This window comes from Felis catus, chromosome X (assembly GCF_018350175.1).
Source record: "Felis catus isolate Fca126 chromosome X, F.catus_Fca126_mat1.0, whole genome shotgun sequence".
In the NCBI taxonomy this organism is placed as follows: domain Eukaryota; kingdom Metazoa; phylum Chordata; class Mammalia; order Carnivora; family Felidae; genus Felis; species Felis catus.
Genome location: NC_058386.1, coordinates 28748875 through 28769259, shown reverse-complemented (window position 1 = coordinate 28769259; position 20385 = coordinate 28748875). Strand labels below are relative to the sequence as shown.

General features: G+C 35.4%; 1 protein-coding gene across 8 annotated transcripts in view; it reads left to right on the top strand.

Moving 5' to 3' along the window:
* Positions 1 to 20385, top strand: part of DMD (dystrophin) — a 2379610-nt gene that overhangs the window by 351610 nt on the left and 2007615 nt on the right. The window contains exon 1 of one of the 8 annotated variants that reach the window (XM_045050794.1): positions 18081 to 18365. The exons of the other annotated variants lie outside the window; for them this stretch is intronic. Coding sequence (XP_044906729.1) covers positions 18335 to 18365 — 31 coding nt within the window. The 5' untranslated portion in view covers positions 18081 to 18334. Of the gene's footprint in view, positions 1 to 18080; positions 18366 to 20385 lie in introns of those variants that run through there. 8 annotated transcript variants of the gene reach the window in all.

Genomic DNA, 20385 nt, shown 5'->3' with positions numbered 1-20385 from the left:
ATATAAATTTTAGAATAAGCTTGTTTGTGTCTACAAAAATGACCTTGCTTGTGTTTTGATAGGAATTTCATTAAAACTACACATCAACCTAGAGAGAATCATCATTTTCACTACGTTGAATCTTCCAGTCTCTTAACACGGTGCATCTCTCCACTTTGGAGATCTGACTTCTTACATGATGCTTTGCTTTCTAACAGTACCTGACATTGGGATTAGATTGTGTTTTCATGTTTCTACTATTCGTATAATGGCGTTATTGTCTGTTATGCATGTGATTAGAAAAAGAAAGGGAAAATAGGAAAGGGTCCAAAATTGCAGTTTTCAAAGGCAAGCAATTTTTAAAAATTTAAGTCACTGTATCTAAAAATATACCATATGTGTATGATGTAGTAATTTTAAATGATAAGGTTATAATTGTTTATAGACAGATTGATAGAGACCTATAATTTTTCATGAATGCAAAACATCTTTCTAATTACATTAAAGTCATGCATCAGGGTGTTTCTTAATCACTTTTTTAGCCTACAGTTTTGTGATTCATGTTGTAAAATGAAGACTGGTCCTTATATTCTAATATTTATGAATAATCCCTGTATATTAAAACAGACAACAAAGTAATTAGAGCCCAGTACTAAATTTAAAAGTGAATTAGAAATGAACTTTTAAGTAATTGAAAACCCTAAAGGCATTGTGTTACGTAAATTGGGAAGGGTCTGAGTCATTTTCTCCACTAAATGAATTATTTAGCTTAATTTAAAACATTCAGATTAATACAGCTTCACAGGTAATAACCTGGGAAAAACACAGGGTTGATAGCTAAGATATTTATATAAAGTTCCCAACTTTATAGAGAAGAGGAAAAAAATTGGCCGTTTTTGCCTCCCTTCCCCACAGTTATCTGTATCTCTTGAAATGGTTCTCCTGTGATGACATATATTTTTTAAGTTTTGATTTTAAAGCATCTTTTTATTTAAATGCCATGGGAAAATGTGTTAGCTTTTATTGGCTAGTTTAAGGGCGTAGATGCCAGAAAAAAAAATTAAAACCATTTAGAATCAAGCAGTTGATACTTGACATATATGTGCAACTCTGTAATAAGGTATTTCATTTGTCAGGGTGTTGCAGAATGGAGTGTGTTTATGTGTGGAGTGATGTATTCATACACACGTGGACACATGGGCAACTGGAGGTCTTTTATCACTCACTCAAGTACATTGTCAACAGGTCAATCACTATATGACTCTTGTTTTAAACTCTGAGACAATCCATTGCTTTCAGCCCTTACTTCTGGAGTGAAAACTTCATATACAAATCAGTATGGAGGTGGTAAGTTTTTATTTCAAGTTGTAATAAATATTGTATACTCAAACCACCAGATAAAGCCTTGAAAAATGTAGACATTGTTGTATACACAGAAACATGCTTCGTTATGAATCCCATTCATTTTCATCTTCTACTTTATTACTTCAAAGGGAGAAGCTGTTGATTTTTCTGATCTCCCTGTGTCAGCCATGACCCTGGCAAGAAACGGAATCTAGCACAGATGGTTCATTGAAACCCGGTAATGGGACTACTTTCAGAGCTATGGGCAGGTTTAAAGGAAACAACAACAAGAAAAAGGGCTTTTGGAGTTCATATATATTACCAGCAGTAGGAGACTGTTAAATGTCCCCCTACTCAGGTGTGAAGGATCAAGCAAAGGAGGTAGCATTTTCTAAATTCAGTAAGAGAGCATTGGAAGAGGGGATTCCTAATAGGACATTTAGGACTGTAAGCTGCCACTATGAGAAATAAGGCCCAAAGAAGATGCAGTGGAATGGGGAAGAAATGCCTTTCTCTTTGCCTGCCTTTTTTTTCTAATGGGTGTGCTGCCCATTGGCCCAAATCAACCAAGAATAGTCAGCAAAGGATCTAATGAAATGTAACATATGGGGGATCAGCCTTGCAGGCACAGAGTAAAGCAAAGAAGGACATAAAAGTGGTTGGGTTCATACCAGAAGAAGACAGGAGAATAAAATATTCAAGGCATAGAAAGAAAAAAACACCAACCTAGAATTCTGTATCATTGAAATTATCTCTCAGAAGTGAGGGAGAAATAAATACTGTATCAGACAAACCAACACTGAGAGGATTTGTTGCCAGTAGATTTGCCTTACAAGAAATGTCAGAAGTACTTCGGAGAGAAAGAAAATGATGTAGCTCAGACACTTGGATCTACTTAAAGGAAAAAAAAAAACCTTAGAGAAGGGCTAAATGAAAGTAAAATAAAATCTTTTAATTTTCATACTCCTAATAATGTAATAGATATCTGTCCAAAATCATAATAGCAATAATGTATTGGGTGATTAGAGCTTACTGATAAAATAAATGAATGGCAGCAATGTTATAAATTTCAAGGAGGAGAGTGGAATAGTTTGTTATATATAATGTAGCTGCACTAGCTATGGGGAAAAATTGATTGCAGTGGGGAGCAGAGAGAAAATGTCATAATTCCTTACTTTAGTCAATGTCAGAACTGTCCCCTAGCTAGTTCAAGTTCAAGTTCACTTATTTTTAACCATAAATTATTTCATTTTATTCTTTTCCTAATAACTGAATGAAAATAGAAAAAAATGGGGTCTATAAAGTATAAGTGAGAACCTAATACAGTTTCTCTTTTCTAATGGATTTAACTACTACTCCTAGCCTTGTCTCAATATATTTTTTCAAATAATATTTTTCTACAAACCTCCTTTTCAAGAACCAGTTGTATTATTAGAATTCCCTGTCTTCAAATGGAGGATTTATTCCGGTAGCCCTTCCCCCCCACATCCCCTTTTTTTATTGTTTTACAAAGAGGGACTTACACCTATCTTTAATCTTACTCTGTTCTCCAGTTTTCTGAAGGTATACCTCAGAATTGGGAAATCGTAAAAAGTACTTTATTCATGAATGTGACAGGAAACATAACTTGAGGGGCACCTGGTTGGCTCTTTCGTGCAGTCCTTGATCTCGGAGTCATGTATTTGAGCCCCAAATGGGGTGTAGAGATTATTTAAGAAATAAACTTTAAAAGAAAGAAACAGGTACCTTTGAAGACAAAGATGATAATGAAAAAGGCATATGTGCACACACATACACACGCACCTACATACATATTAAACCCAGGTTTAGTAACTTAGCAGACTTCTTAATATCCCAAATAAAGCTAAAAAATAAAGCTAACACTGAAACTTCACAATAAAATGTTTACTTTTTTAAAAAGTGGTGAAGGGAGTATGAAAGCTTTGGTTGTTTTGAGAAGTTAATTGAATCCAACATATTATAGGAATGTAAACAATGGCATTTAATATAATATGGGTTATAGGCTATATTCAAGTCATGCTACTTATGAATTTTTGAACACTTGAAAAAAATTAAACCTAACTTTATGAAATAAACCTATATCGACTTATTTTCTGTAATCCTCCTCTAAATTCAGACCATTTTTGAAACCTCATTTAAAGTCAAGTAAAATACTCTCTGTGGTTTCCGTAACAGGCTCCCACTTTCAGGCTTCAGTGAGTAACTATATTGCTTATGGGGCTCAGGAAAGTTTTTGAACCAAATTATAAATGGTCATTATTTCAGAGGTTATTTTCATTTTTTTAAGTATTAAGAGTTTCAAAATAGAATGCCACTCAATTAGAGACTCAATCTGAATGAAGTCCCCACCCCCCCAGCTCTGGGACCGTATTAGAGAAAACAGCATGTGTAGGTTCACCTGGTTCACAATTCCTCTTTAATCTTGCCTCCCCAGAAGATTTGTCAGGAGACTAATGAAGCCTAAGTGTCAGGGCCCCTCCATTTCACAGAACTCTTTAAAGACACTGCTAAAGCCTCCAGATAGCCACATGCTTAAAAAATACCCAAAACTAAGAAGGTCCTCAAATTTTAGGCCCCGTATATTTGGATGAAGATCACTCTCATAACTCTCACACTCATTCTGAGTGAGAATGACCCACTCAGCCGTCACAAAAAAAATTGTCACGTATGTTATGGTTTTGGTATAGATGGAAACTTGTGGTATTAAGGACAGAGTAAATAGTGTAACAATTGCAGAGTTTGTTTTAACTTTTTTTCTCAAAGAAATTAGCAAAGGATTTTGATTTCAGCCTACAAGTTTTGCTGAAGCTGCAATTTAAATGTCATCCACAGAGATTTATATTACTTCCATTACTCTTTCTTGCACAGTAATAACTTGGTCTAGGTTTTCAGTACATTTATGGAATCTTTTTGAATATTAAGTAATGACAAAGTGTCATTTGGAGCATGTTTTCTCAAGATTCTCATTTTTATTTTACTTTATTTTTTTTTCAATATATGAAATTTATTGTCAAATTGGTTTCCATACAACTCCCAGTGCTCATCCCAAAAGGTGCCCTCAATACCCATCACCCACCCTCTCCTCCCTCCCACCCCCCATCAACCCTCAGTTTGTTCTCAGGTTTTTTTTTTTCTTTAAATTTTTTTTTTCTCAACGTTTATTTATTTTTGGGACAGAGAGAGACAGAGCATGAACGGGGGAGGGGCAGAGAGAGAGGGAGACACAGAATCAGAAACAGGCTCCAGGTTCTGAGCGGTCAGCACAGAGCCCGACGCGGGGCTCGAACTCACGGACCGCGAGATCGTGACCTGGCTGAAGTCGGACGCTTAACCGACTGCGCCACCCAGGCGCCCCTGTTCTCAGTTTTTAAGAGTCTCTTATGCTTTGGCTCTCTCTCATATTTATTTTAAAAGACACCCAGAATTCTTATTTGCAGATTTAAAGTCTTCTTGAACATTGTACTCTGTTACTATATTGTAACTTTGAACTGTGCTATTATTATACAACCTAGGCCCTGTAGCTTTTAAAACAAAAAGCAGGAGCACCTGGGGTGGCTGGTTGGTTGAGCATCCAACTCTTCATTTCAGCTCAGGTCATGATCCCAGAGTGATGGGGTCGAGCCACACATCGGGCTCTGTGCTGAGCATGGAGCCTGCTTAAGACTCATTCTCATTCTCTCCCTCACTTGCACATGTACTCTCTCTCTCTCTCAAAAAAAAACCAATAACAACAACAACAAAGAGGAGCAATTGCAGAGACAATTGTAAACATATTATTGCTGTCACCTAATCTTCATTAGACTTTACAGTATGTTTTATCCTTACTTTGCTTTGTGTGCATATATATCAGTGTCCCATACGAGGAGTCTGAAAACTTAGGACCATGGGCCAAACTCAAGCCCCCATCTTTTTTATTTACTTAAACTATATATATTTTACATAACTGTAGTTTCATATAGAATTATAAAAAATACAGAGAGGTCTTATGTATCATTTTACCTTGTTCCTCCCTGTATTAACATACTGTAAAACTATAATACCATATCACAGCCAGCTTACTGACATTAATTAGTACAATCAAGGTACAGAATATTTCCATCGTCACATGGAACCTTTATGTCACCCTTCTTTGTCCAGACCCATTATTTCCTTCCTGCCCCCACCTACTCCTTTACCCCCACAACCAGCAATGTGATACCCATTTGGATAACTTCGTTATTTCAAGCGTGTTATATAAGTGGGTTCCTATAGTATGTAACCTTTTAGGATTGGCTTGATTTACTCATGAAGATGATCTAGAGACTTTTCCAGATGGCTTTGTGTCTAAATAGTGTGTTCCTTTTTAGTTCGGAGTAGCATAGCACGGTATGGATGTGCCACACTTGGCTGAGCCTCTCTCCTTTTGAAGGGTATCTGATTTTCCAGTTTCTGGATATTACAAATACTCTGAATACTCATATACAAGTTTTGGTGTGAAAAATAATTTTCATTTCTCTGGAGTTAATGCCCTGGATCGAAATTGCTGGGTTGTATGGCATTTATGTGTTGACTGTTTACAAAGCTGCCCAACTCTTTTTCATAGTAGCTGTACCATTTAACATTGCCATCAACAAGGAACCCAGTATGTATAAATTCTTGGCAGCATGTAATATTGTCAGTATTTTCTAACTTAGCCATTTTGACCTATAGTTACATCTCCCTGTGATTTTATTTTGTATTTCCCTAACAACTAATGGTACTATCTATCACTTTATTTGCCATCTGTGTATTGTCTTTGGTGAAATATCTCTCTGTGTCTTTTGTCCATTTTGTAATGGAATTTTTTTGTGGGAGGTTGGTTTTGTTTGATTTTTGTGTCTTACGAATTCTTTATATGTTCTAGTCTCTGCCTGAATATGTTGTTTGCAGACCTTATTTCCTTAGGTTGTCTTTTTATCCCCTGGGAGGAAAAGTAAAATGTTTGTTTCTGTCTAGTTAATTAGCTCTTCCTTTTATGGACCATGCTGTTAGCATAAAATCTAAGAACTCTACCTAGCCCTAGATCCTAAAGATTTTCTTATGTATATATTTTCAAAATACAGTTTCATGTCTCACATTTAAATTCATCATCCAGGGGAGCCTGGGTGGCTCAGCTGGTTAAGCATCTGACACTTGATTTCGGCTCATGATCTCATGATTTGTGAGTTCAAGCTCCCCAATGGTGCTCTGTACTGTCAACCCAGAGCCTGTTTGGGATTCTCTCCCCCCCCCTCCCCCCTCTGCCCCTCACAACGCACACTTTCCCTCTTTCTCTCAAAATAAATAAATAAACTTAAAAAATAAATTTATCATCCATTATTAGTTAATTTTGTATAAGATGGCACACTTAGGTTTTCTAGCACCATTTGTTGTTCATTGGTATTTGTGCCACTGAATTGTTTCTGGATCTTTGTCTAAACCAGTTGGCCATATTTGTGTGGTTCTCTAAACTCCCATTGATCTTTGAGTCTTTGCAACCACCAGTGCCACACTAGTGCCTCACTATCTTGATTACTGTAGCTGTGTAAGTTTGAAAATCTGATAAACTTGCTTGTGTATTTTTGTTCTTCAACATTTTTATGCTAATTTTGTTGCCTTTGCATATAAATTTTAGAGTGCTCTTGTCTATACTCTCTTGCTAGGATTTTGATGGGAATTGTGTTAAAACTGTTTATCAACTTGAGTAAAATGGACTATGTTGAGCCAACCAATGAACACTGTATGTTGCCTCAGTTACTTAGATGTTCTTTAATTTATTCCTACAGCCTTGGGTTGTTTTTACCATATACGTACAGTGTATGTTGTGTGAGATTGACACCTTCGTTTTTTTGTGAGGTGGTAAAGATTCTTATTTTTAATTTCAGTGTCCCCTTGTTCATTGTTAGTATATAGAAATACAATTGTTTTTTGTACTTTTATCTTGTATTCTGCTACTTTGATGAACTCACTTATTAGTTCTACGAGGGTTTTTTTTTGTAGTTGGCTTTTTATGTAGTAGAGGAATTTTCGTATTCCTCTCATTTGCTTGTAAGCAATGGTTTTATGTCTTCCTTTACCTATAGGTAGGTATGGGTCTATTTTCTTGCGTTGCCTCCTTGCGCTAGCCAAAACTTTCAGCACTGTGTTGAATAAGAGTGGTAAGAGTATACATTCTTGCTTTGTTCACAGTACTAGGGGACAAGCATTTAATCTTTCACTATGAAGTATGTACTTAGCCGTATGATATATGTAGGTGCTGTTTATTAAGTTGAAGTTCTTTTCCTATTTTTCAGAGAGTTTATTTCAGACACAGATGTTGAAATTAGTCAAACAATGTCATGCATCCACTGATGAAATCAAATGATTATTCTTCTTTAACATTTACTGTGGTGGGTTACAATAATGATTTTCAAATACCAAACCAGCTTTTCATCTCTGGAACAAACCCTGCAAGATTATTTTGATATGCTGCTGAGTTTTATGTGCTGAAATTTTGTTAATTTTTGCTTTGGTATTAAGGAATATTAATCTCTAGGTTTTTGTTCTGGTGTTTTTTATTTTTTTATTTTTTTATTTTTTTTACATTTTACTATCAGGCTATTGCTGGATTCATTAAATGTATTCTGTATTGTTGTTGTTTTTATTTTCTGGAAGACTGTAGAATTAGTACTGGTCCTTTTTTAAAACTTTGGTAAAACCCTCTGGGCAAGGAGATTTATTTTTCAGAAGTTTTTAAATTATGAGTTCCATTTACTTATTATATGGCTGTTCAAATTATCTATTTCATACTGGGTGATTTGCAGTAGTTTGTGCTTTATGAAGAATTAGTCCATTTTATCTAAATTGTCAAGTATGTGTGTGAATAATCGCCCCACAGTGTTCCCTTATTATCTTTTTGATATCTGCCCAATATATAGTGATATCCCATTTGATTCTTAACATTGGTAATTTGTACGTCTTCAGTTTTTCTCCTTTGTCACTCTTGTTAGCACTTTGTCAATTTTAGTGATCTCGTTGAAAAATGAGCTCTTTATTTCATTGATTTTGTCTATTGTTTTTCTGTTTTCAGTTTTATTGATTTCTGCTTTCTTATTTCCTTCATTGTGCTTGAGGTTTATTTTGCTCTTCATTTTCTAGATTCTTGAGGGTAGAGCTTGGATTATTGATTTCTTCTTTTCTGGTGTATGCTTTTAAAAGCAGCTTTTTTAGTTCATTGGTTATTTAACTGACATGACAATCTTTTATGGTAGGCAGTACATGTGATATTATCTTTAAAATCTGATTTCTGTCTTAGGTACCTCTCCCAGACAGCATCCTCTAGCTTATTTGAATTCATTAATTAACATGTAGATTAAAGTGTATTTTATTTTAATACATTTGAAGCATAATCCCCTTGAGGATGGGGACCAGGAGTTATTACCTTATTTCCTTAATGTAGAAAATTTGGCCCTAATAAATATTTGATAAACAAATGCGCATTAATTCCTTGGCTTGGTGCCACTGTTTCAAATGAGAATTTGATACCATGGTTATCCCACAAAGGTAAGGGTCAGATCTCTTTTGACATATATTTGAGAACAGATTTAATTTGCTACACTCAAAGGATTCAGCCTTTATTTTGAATTTTATAATTATCTGTGATGTAAATTCCTGGCTTCCTCCCTTGTACCTGTTTGCTTTTTTTCCAGTTGATATCCTTGAGGCCTTATGAAACCCAATGCACTTTTGAGAACTAATAATACCAACAGTAAATCTTAACACATCTGTAACATGAAGAAGTTTACAACTGAGTAGTGAAGATAAATTCATATCATTAGACTCAACTACAAATGGGGCTGAAGAAAACTTCAAAAAAATCTTCATAGAGAAGGTAAATTTAAATAAAGTCCAGAAGGATAAGGAAGCATACAATACACTGATATAGAATAAAAGATAAATGATAAGCAGAGGCCATAGCCTACATATGACAAAGTCATGAACAGTGGGAGTGAAGTAAATCAAAAGGAAAAGACAACATTTTTTCTGATTGAGTTTGCATTCTAGAAGCTAAGACACGTATTAAACAAATATTCAGGTGATTTATTATGCTTGTAACAAACGAGCAAAGCAGTATGCAAGAAGATATATGATGAACTTTTGAAATAATTTGAGCTATAAAGGTAGGAAAGTACATGAGATCGCTTCAGGGGGATTCAGAGAGTTACAGTGCTGAAAAAAGAAGAAAAGGGCTCGATTGCAAAGGGTCTATTCATTTCTCATCATATTTTCCACTAGGTTATCATACTACTGATGAGTATCCTGATAGTGAAGGCTAAGCCCACTTGCTAATAATTCCTCACTTGTATGAGTGGCCCTACTCTCCACTAGCACATCCATTTTGTGACATTATCTGCTCTACTCTTTGCCATGGGAAGTTTAACTCTTCATCTCCGTTACTTAGGCCTTTTGCACCCTGTTAGCAAATTGTGTGACACCAGATCAGAGGATGGAGGGAAGGCTTAGTGTATCTGTTACTTTGTATGTACTTCACTAAAGTCCTTGTCATGACTTTGTGGGTCTATTGCTGTTCCAACAATGTTGGTCTCTCACTTTGACCCATCAGGCCTAGAGGTGGAAACAACTTCCCACTTTGGATATTACCTCGATGATTCACTTTCCGTTAGCCTCATCACCCTGCCTATACCTCTGTCCACATTTATTTCAACAAATTGTTTTCTATTAAGTGCTTTTTTGTCCCCCTGTCTCCTGCCAGGACCTTGACTAATTGAACCTAAGAAATGCAACTATTAAATCTTGGTACTGATTCGCATCTCACTGGCATTAGTGTGTTGAATTTCTTTGTGCTTATTATACTTAGGTTTCATTCAGAAATCTTTAATCACCATCACTAATTTCTACACATTTACTTTCTAAAATAGTTGAAGATCAATATATGACTTAGGCATCCATTATTTTTACAACACAGATAAATTACTTTTGAGTTTTATTTCATTTAGTGAGTAAATGTTCTCTGTCTTGACCCCACAGAAGGCATTGCTATGTAGTACCAAGTTATAAAACCAAATCGTTTTGTACATGTCAGAGACATCATGTCAATGGGGATACAAGTTAAGAAGTGCTCTCAGGTTCACAAGTTGAAGCATTTTTCTGCCTAGTGGAAAAACTTCTAAATGCTTAAGAATGAACCTGCAAGGTTCCCGAAATCCATTTACTATTTTTAATGGAAATTAAAATAATGTTAAAGAAATAGAAACTGCACACAGAAGTAAGCAAGCTCATGTATCAACATAGGTTGAATGGCAAACCTCAACTTCTGATCCACCAAACAGTAACAAGGGAACAATCCCCCTTCCCATGTTTCACCAAAGGAATGTAAGAACACACCAGATAAAACAGAAGATTTAAGTAAGGTCTGGAGTCTGATAACATAATACCCTAAATGTCCAGGTTTCCATTTAAAATCATTCATCAAACCAAGGAAAAGGAAAATCACAACTTGAATGAAAAAAGACAATCACCAGTCACCTACATCGAAATGACACAGGTGATAGAATTATCTGCCAAGGATATTAAAGCAGCCATCATAAAAAATGGTTCAATAAGCAATTACAAACTTGCTTGCAACAAATAAAAAATAGAACGTCTCAGCAAGAAATAGAAGACATGTAGAACAAAATGAAGTTTTAGAACTGGAAAATATAAGAATCAAAATAAAATGCAGTGGATGGTCTCAACAGCAGATTGGAGGGGGCAGAGGGCAAAGTCTGTGAACAGGAAGATAGAACAGTAGAAATTACCCAGTCTGAACAAAAAAGAAACTAGGCTGATAAAAAAATGAACAGATCCTCCGTGACCTGTGGGATGATAATGAAAGATCTATGATGCATGTCTTCAGAGTCCTGAAAGGGGAGGAAAAAGAAAGTATTGCTGAATAAGTGACCAAAGAAATAAAGACTGAAAAATAACCGAATTTGGAAAAAGACAAAAACCTATAGGTTCAAGAAGCCGAGTGAATAAAAAGGATAAACCCAAGGAGATGCATGACTGTACCCCTTATAGTGAAACTTCTGAAAACTAGTGATAAAGAAAAAAATAAAAAGCTTAAAAGCAGTGAAGGACAAAGAACACTTTATGTATAGGGAAAAAAAAATCAAATGACAGGATTTTTTACGAGACACCACAGAATCCAGAAGGAGATGGCATGCCATTTTTCACGTGATTAAAGAAAAGAACTGTCAATGTCCATAAAAATAGAAAAGGGGCAACACTTACAAACTCATTTATGACACTAAAAGTCCTCTGATACCACAAACAGACCAACACAGAAGAGAACAAAAAAAAAGCTACTGAAGAGTATCCTTCCTACATAGAGACAACAATCCCTAACAGAATATGATGAACTGTATTAACTAAAAACAATCACATGTTGTTATTGATGCAGAAGAAAAAGGTTTGATAAAATTCAACACCCATTCATGGTAGAAATTCTCAGGAAACTAGGAATACAGGAGAATTTCCTCAACGTGATCACGAACATCTACAAAAATTCTCTAGCAAGCATCATAATAACGTTGAACTATTTGAATGCTTTCTTCCTGTTAGTAGGATCAAGGCAAAGGTGTTTGCTTTCAGTCTGCTCTTTATAGTACTGGAAGTTCTAGCTAGCCCAAAACTGCAAGAAAGTAAATAAAAGCATAAAAATCATTTCTATTTACACATGTTATGATGGGGCTCTGTGTAATATCCCAGGGATTCTACAAAAGTACACGTAGAAATAATGAGTTCAGCAAGATTTCGGGATATAAGATGAACTACGAAATCCAATTGTATTTCTATATGTAAAAAGTGAACTGCTGGAAACTAAAATTGAAAATGTAATTTTCTGCTGTTACTCCAAAAAAAAAAAATAGAAAAGGGAGAGAGGGAGAGAAGGAGGGAGAGAGGGTTATGTTTGGGAACCTAACAAAACATATAGGACCTGAAATAAAACAAAGACCTAAATAAATTGAGATAATACTGTGTTCATAGACTATGAAGTATAACAGTAAATGTCACTTCTCCCCCAAATTCATCAATAGCTTTAATGTAATGACTATAAAATTTCAGCAAGCTTTTTTGTTCATATGGGCAAGCCCCCATTTGCCTGAATCCTCACCTGCCTTTTTTGTGTGGGTTCAGTGATAATAAACTACGCATACCTAGCACATTTCTCCTTTGGCTTTATCTGCAGAGATTTTTTTTTTCTTAACACCTAAGAAATACATGTCTTAATAGAATGTGTAGCCTTTCGGCCAATATGGGTCATTGTGGGTAAGAGAATCAGAAATGGCCTAGAAATTATTTTTCCCAAATCAACAAATCTGTCAGCTTTATTTAAATATGTTAGCTACTAAGCCTGGTTTTTTTCCCTAGCTTACTTATCCTCTGATGATCTGTTTAATCACAGTACTTAGAATTATGTGAAATAATTGAATCAGTAGGGAAAATGACTCAGACCCCTCCCAATTTGTATAAAACACTGCTGTTAGGGTTTTCAGTTTCTTAGGAATTCCCTTATCTGCTTTGAAGTCTACCATAATCAGTTCTCCCTAATTCATATTCCACTCATTTTATGATATGGGAATTACTGGTTGATAACTAGAATATAAGCAAGGACCAGTCTTCATTTTTTTTTATAGCATGTATCTTAAATCTGTAAACTAAAGAGATTAATTTAAAAAACATGCTTATGTGGGCCATGAGTGTAATAAAAGTAAGCTTTGTATTCTTGAAGAAATAATCCATGTGTATTAATTCATGTGTAACAATGAAAACTTTATCATTTAAAATTAGTTTTTGGGGCGCCTGGGTGGCTCGGTTAAGTGTCCAACATTGGCTCAGGTCATGATCTCAACATTTGTGGGTTCAAGCCCTGGCTCGGGCTCTGTGCTGACAGCTCACAGCCTGGAGCCTGCTTCAGATTCTGTGTCTCCCTCTCTCTCTGACCCTTCCCCACTTACACTCTGCCTCTCTGTCTTAAAAATAAACATTTAAAAATATTAAAATAATTTTCAAAGCATACATGTATGGTGCATGTTGAGTTACATACGTTTGTTTAATACCCTTTTCTGAAAGTGTCGTTTAGCAACCCCTGCTCTTTTCCTTTGTGCAACTACATATATAACAGTAATACTCTCAGAAGCATATTAGAAATGTGAAAAAAACCCATCCAGTCAGAATACAAAGCACTGTTATGATATAAATTAAGGATGGCCTGAATATTGCAAATATATTTGTAATGGATTGATGGATTAAAAGACTCAACATGGTTAACATGTCATACCTCCCCAAACTTATCTATTTAAAGCAATTCCCATCACAATACCAGAAATCATATTTTTAATTCTGATCTGTAGATCTATTTGTAGATAAGCCTACTGTAAAATTTGTAAGCTAGCACACAGGTCCTAGAATTTCTAGAACAGTTTTGGAAAAGAGTAATAAAGTAGAAGGAATAACTCTAATGCTTAGGCATATATTACAGAGGTGGAGTTAACTAAGGCAGTGTGGTATTGGGAACGAGATAGGCAAACACATCAGTAGGACAGAAGTGAGATCCCAGAGATAGATCCCCACAAATAGGCCCAACTGGTTCTGGACAAAAGTACAAACGTTATTCATTGGAAGGGTAGCCTTTTCAACAAATGCTGTTGTACTGTTTGAGCAATTGGAAATCTATAAGAAAAAATAATCTTCAGAAACCCCACACCTCATACACAAGTGAACTCAATCACAGATTTAAATGTAAATATAAAATGATGAAAAAGTTAGGAAAAAAAGGTAGAAACTCTTGATGAATTAAGGCTTGGTGAATAGTTTTTAGACCTGATACCAAAAGCACCATCCATAAAAAGAAAAAAAAATGCAGTGAATTGGACTTAATAAAAGTTCAAAAAGTTTGCTTTGGAATGACACTGTTAAGATGAAAAGATAAGCTACCAACTTGGAGAAACTATTTGCAAATCACGTATCCAACAAAGGACTCATACCTCGAAAAATATAAAAAACACTCAAAACTTAGCAGTTAAAAAGAAAGGTATCTAATTGGAAAGTGAGCAGAAGACATGAACAGTCATTTTGGTGAAGAGTACATTCAGATGGCAAATAAGCATGAGAAAAGATGTTCAATGTCATTAACCAGACAATTCAAATTAAAACCACCATAATATATCTCTACCTGTTTAAGACTAAAAAAACTAAAATTGACGATACCATATACCATACAGAGAATGTAGAGAATGTGATACAGAGAATAGGATACAGGGAAACTGGATCACTCACATTGCTGGCAGAAAGGTAAAATGGTACAGACCCCCTGGAGAATGTTTTGGCAGTTTATTTAAAAAGTAAACACATGGGGCGCCTGGGTGGCTCAGTCGGTTGAGCGTCCGACTTCGCTCAGGTCATGACCTCACAGCTTGTGAGTTCGAGCCCTGCGTCAGGCTCTGTACTGACAGCTCGGAGCCTGGAGCCTGCTTCGGATCCTGTGCCTCCCTCTCTCTCTGCCCCAACCCACTCTCATTCTGTCTCTGTCTCTCTCAAAAATAAATAAACATTAAAAAAAAAAAATAAACATGTAGCATAGAACCAACAACTTTACTCCTGGGCATTAATCCCAGATAAATGTAAAATATGTACATGATGGTTTTGCAATTTTATTTGTAGTAAACTCAAGCCAAAAATAACCAAAATTTCCTACGATACATTTATTGTAACTAAACCATAGTATGTTATTAACATGGACTACTACTCACAGTAGAAGAAAGCAGGCTATGGAAGCTGGTGACAACTTGAATGGATCCCTAGGAAGGACATTATGCCAAGTGAAAAAAGCTGTTATCAAAATATCATGGGGGCGCCTCAGTGGCTCACTTGGTTAAGTGTCCGACTTTGTCTCTGGTCATGATCTTGCGCTTCTTGAGTTTGAGCCCCGCGTCGGGCTCTGTGCTGACAGTTCAGAGCCTGGAGCCTGCTCCCTATTCTGTGTCTCCTCTCTCTGTCCCTTCCCTGCTCGTGCTCTGTTTCTCTCTGTCTCTTAAAATAAATGTTAAATTTTTTAAAAAAGATCATGTACTGAATGATTCCACTTATGTAACATTGTTGAAATGATGAAATTACTGTGATGGAGAATGAATCAGCAGATACCAGGCTGTGGGGTATGGCATCACAGAGTGGTTGTTGGTAGGACTATAAAGGGAGAGCAGAAGTGAGATCTTTGTGGTGAGGGAACCATTCTTTAGGTTCTATATTGTGATTTAAGCTGTGGTTGCACAAATCCACAGTATTAGAACATGGCAGAAATATATAAACATAATGTCAGTTTTCTGGTTTTGAAATTGCATAATGGTTTGCTTAAATGTAACTGAGGGTGCACTTGGGTGGCTCAGTCGGTTGAGCATCTGACTCTTGATTTCGGCTCACGTCATGATTCCAGGGTCATGGGATTGAGTCCCTCATTGGGCTCCACACGAATATATTCATATTCTCCCTCCCTCTAATTTTGTCTTAAAAAGTGTAACTGAGGACACTGAATGCAGAGTATATGGAATCCCTGTTTACTGTCCTTGCAACCTTTTTGTGAATATGTAATTACCTCAACATAAAAAGTTAAATTTTAAAAAGCTCCATTCTGCTAATTATGAACAGTGGGAATTTGAGCAAGTTGCTTTAACCGGCCATCTTTGTCATGGGGCTCCTAAGACCTTGCCAATGTAGTTATCATGAGGACTAAATGAAAAAGGTAAGTAAGTGAGGACCACAGGAAAATAGAACAAGGTCTGAATTAGAATTCACTCTGTTTGGACTACATTGTATTTTATGTACCTTTCGGCTTTCTGAGTTAAGTAGATCTTCTCACCTAGATTTTAAAATCTTAAAGGAAGTGTGTCTATTTCACATTAATGTAGAATTTCTTACAGGTGCCCAGTAAGTTCTGATTATTGACTAACACTAAAAGACCGTTAAGATGTACCTGAAAGCCTTCAAATCTACTGCTTTTTTGTGTAGTCAGTATTAACCAAGACAGGATTTTGGTATATTTGGAGCCGTACTTATTTTTAGAAACATACACTTCATGGTTTTTCACAATTGGCTATGCATTAGAATCACCTGTAAAACAGTACTAGGTCCTACTCCCGGAGTGTTTATTTCTCAGATCTCAGGTGTATAGCATTTCCAGAAAGTTTCCCGTGTGATGCTGATGCTTCATGGACCACAGTTTATATGATGAACTGTCCATATGCCTTGGCTTAATTGGATCTATATCCTTAGAAAACTCACAGTACAAGTTGTAAAGGAACTTACATTCAGGGTGATATTGTACCCAATAGCACAGAACAACACTTGGTAAAATGCAGACTTGGTTCCATGTTGGTCAAAAACCATTTTAATTTTGTTTTATGAAATTGTTGCATATACACATATTTAGATGACCACACTAAGAGGAGGAAATGACTTACAGAGAATATTGTAAATATATTTTGGATAATAGTAACTTAAGTACAATTACCTACAAATTAAGCCCTGTGCTTTATTTCCTATTGATTTTGTTGTCGGGAATGGTGATATTATGATAATGATATTCTAAAATAGGAAATGTATAACTATTAAGGTAAACATCATACTCTGATTCAGTATGCCAGGGTTTTTTTTTCTATTTTTATCTATAATTTATTTTTCTGCCAAGCATTGGAATGCTTGACATAGAAAAATGAGTCTGTCACTTCAACAAACAGTATTATAAAAATAGTGAAATGATTTTAGCTCAGAGTATTATTAGAAAACAAATAACTTTCTAAAAAGTTAAACCAGTGTTTCTTATAAAAAATGGGTTCACCTGTTGCATTAAAAATAAGAAAGAAGTCTTCTACTGGCAAAGAATCATTTACAAACATGCCGAGTCGCCTATTAAAACTGTTTCCATTTAATAGAGAAAACTTCTTTTTGCGAACCATTAAGTAACTAATATTGAACCCAGTGTCTAAGAGAATGGTATTTCAATAATTGCCACCAAAGAAATTGAAGAAAGAGTGATTTGTTAGTAAAGTTTTATCTTAAGGTACTGCGGGAATTTAGCATTTTAGGAAGATTTCTTGATTCAATTATAAGAGTATTCTGTATTTTAGAATAAACCTTGTCCCCTGAGAGCTATACACATTCTGCCTTCAGAGCTCAGCTGCTACATTCTGCTGCTGCTTTTCTTACAGACTGTTGGCATCATCAATACATGACTTCTGACAAGATCTCCAGGGTAGAAATTAAGTTTCATAGACAGTGGATACATAATGAATGCAGAGATTATTCTGGGCATTTCTTTTTGTTCAGTAGAGTGAAATTTTTGCGTTGTTGAAATGGGAAAAACAGGAAAGGCATTTAAAAGTCTTTTCTGGATTAGGATTTTCTGCTCTCTTACTTTAGAAATGTGTATAGAAGTTACAGAAAATGTTGTAGTTTTGTCTGAAGAGTTTTTATGTTTAGAAGCCTTTGAGAGCAAGTACTGTGTCCACTGTGCTGTTCTTGTTTGGATATTAATCAGATCACACTTGAACATTATTTGACTTCACAGGGCTTTGCCATGCTCGCAGCACAACCTTATTTGTAGTGACCATGGGCAGTCCTATTATGGGAAACCAACTTGAGAGAGAAGGCGGGTCACTTGCTTGTGCGCAGGTCCTGGAATTTGAAATATCCAGGGGCCTCTACAGAATCCTGGCATCAGTTACTCCGTTGACTCACTCAGTGTTGGGATCACTCACTTTCCCCTTACAGGACTCTGATCTTGGAGGCATTTGGCTTCAGAGAAAAACGAATAGGAAAAACTGAATTGTTATTTTTTAAAAGGCTGCTGAAGTTGGTTGATTTCTCATCATTCCTAAACCTATCGGAGCACCTAAGTTGGGAGCACATTTACCAAGATATTTGTTGCTGCGGTGATAGATACTTTTTTTTTCCCCAAATGCTTTGGTGGGAAGAAGTAGACGAGTGTTGTAAGTACAAAGTAATTGAAAATATTTTCCCCATGGCATAACTTACAATTTGTGGCAAGCGCACTGATAAGGCAGATTGATTTTAAAGTATTATAGTGGTCTGTGAATAAGCATAAATGTTATCTTCTCTGTAATGTACACATATATGTGTGCAGGTGTACATGTTTCACATTGGGAAAACTTTTCAGGAGAAAAGTAGAGTTTAAAGTGTTTTCTTTGCAAATACAATCAAGCAGGTATTTCTTATTCAAGAAACCACTAAAGGAATAGAATATGGGTAATTGGCCTGGAGTACTTGTAGCAAACTATTTTAATTGCTGTGAAATAGTTTGTATATCTGAGTTATTATCTTGATTATTTGACACTTCTCTATTCAGTAATGGTTACATGTGGGTCAGTGACCTACCATATCTTCTCAATGAACTAATTGTGGTATGGGAATAATGCATGGAGACCCCAAGGTCAGAAAAATTCTATGTAACACATCTTGGGGGAAAAATTGAAAACAAAATGAATTGTAATGGATAAATGGGGGCAGAGAAAAGGATTGATAAATATTTAATTTAAAAGTTCTTTTCTCATATTATATTTAGTATTGTGAATGTTATGTTCTGTAGCGTATCATGAAAATTCCTTCAAATAATGATACGATCTCTGTTGGCAAGTGACCAGGCATTTTTGTCAAGAATACAACATAAAAGCATGAGAGACTTCTAATTATTTCACACTAAGCTCACCATGTTGTTTTATATCTAGTATGACCTAACTTTTCAGTTAGTCTTTTTAGTTTGGCTTTTATATAAAGCAGATCTATTTTGTTTATTTTAAGAAAGTCATGATGACTAATGAAAAAGTTAAAAATTGACTGTGGCACAATAGCAAAAATAATATATAAAAATAATATATGAGGAATACAGAGTGTCCCAAAGAGATGGATGGAGGGGATTTTCTCCCCGCCCCCCCCCCCCCGCCTTTGGTGGATTATAACCATTCTGAAACAGATTTGATGGTGATGCCTATAATTAACAATGATAAAGTAAACCTCTCCAATTAAGTAATTCTTGAAAACTTATGTTCAAAGTTCAGAACAGAACTTTGGCCTCAGAAAAAACTGTTGGTGGAAAAAAAAAACATTGGGCATTTATTGATTGACATTAGGTGCTACCAGATTTTATAGTAAATGTGTTTTAATGAAATTTCCTTATTTTATGAACTTATTTGGTGAGCCTCAGAACTGCTTTCTGGTTGAAAAACTATTCCATTTACTAATATTACAAAAATACAACAGCATATATTCTTTGCAGTACACACATATTGATTGATCAATTGATAGACCTATACACTGAAAACCATAAACCAGTTTATAGAGTGATTTTGGAAAAATAGCAAAGCTGCAACTCTGGAATGAAGTAAGGGTAAAGGGAGTCTCTGCTTTGGCATGGATATTGAAGCAGCTTTAAATTCTTACAGAATTTGAAGAAAGCTAACCTTTTGGGGACAAGTTTTGTAGGACTTGATTAAAGTACATTTTAAAGCTATCAGGTAATACTTAGGCTGCATGACAGTGGGTTTGTGAAGAGAATATGAAGAGATTCACACAGTTCTATTACACGTTAACTTTTACCACCTGATACACTTCTGTTTGAATGTATTGACATTTGAATGTGTGTTTCTTTTAAATTGCCATAGTTTGAAAAACTGAAAAGAGTACATGTGGTTTGTTTTTAATGAAAGTCGTTGCCAGAAGATCAGTGTATTATTAACATAAATATTGTTTACTTTTAGAACTGCTCAAATATTGCATTGCAAAGAGTTACTCAAATCATTTATTGCAACTATACATTTCATTGGAAGTTCTTAAAGAATATAAATTATCTTGAGGTCTAATAAAATCATCTTTTAGAATGATTTTATTTGCAGAGTCTTCTAAAGGCATCTTAACTGTGAAAGATACATTGCTGATCTACATAGATAATATATATTTTAACCAAATAAGAAGTTTTCTGTGTCTTTCACATGG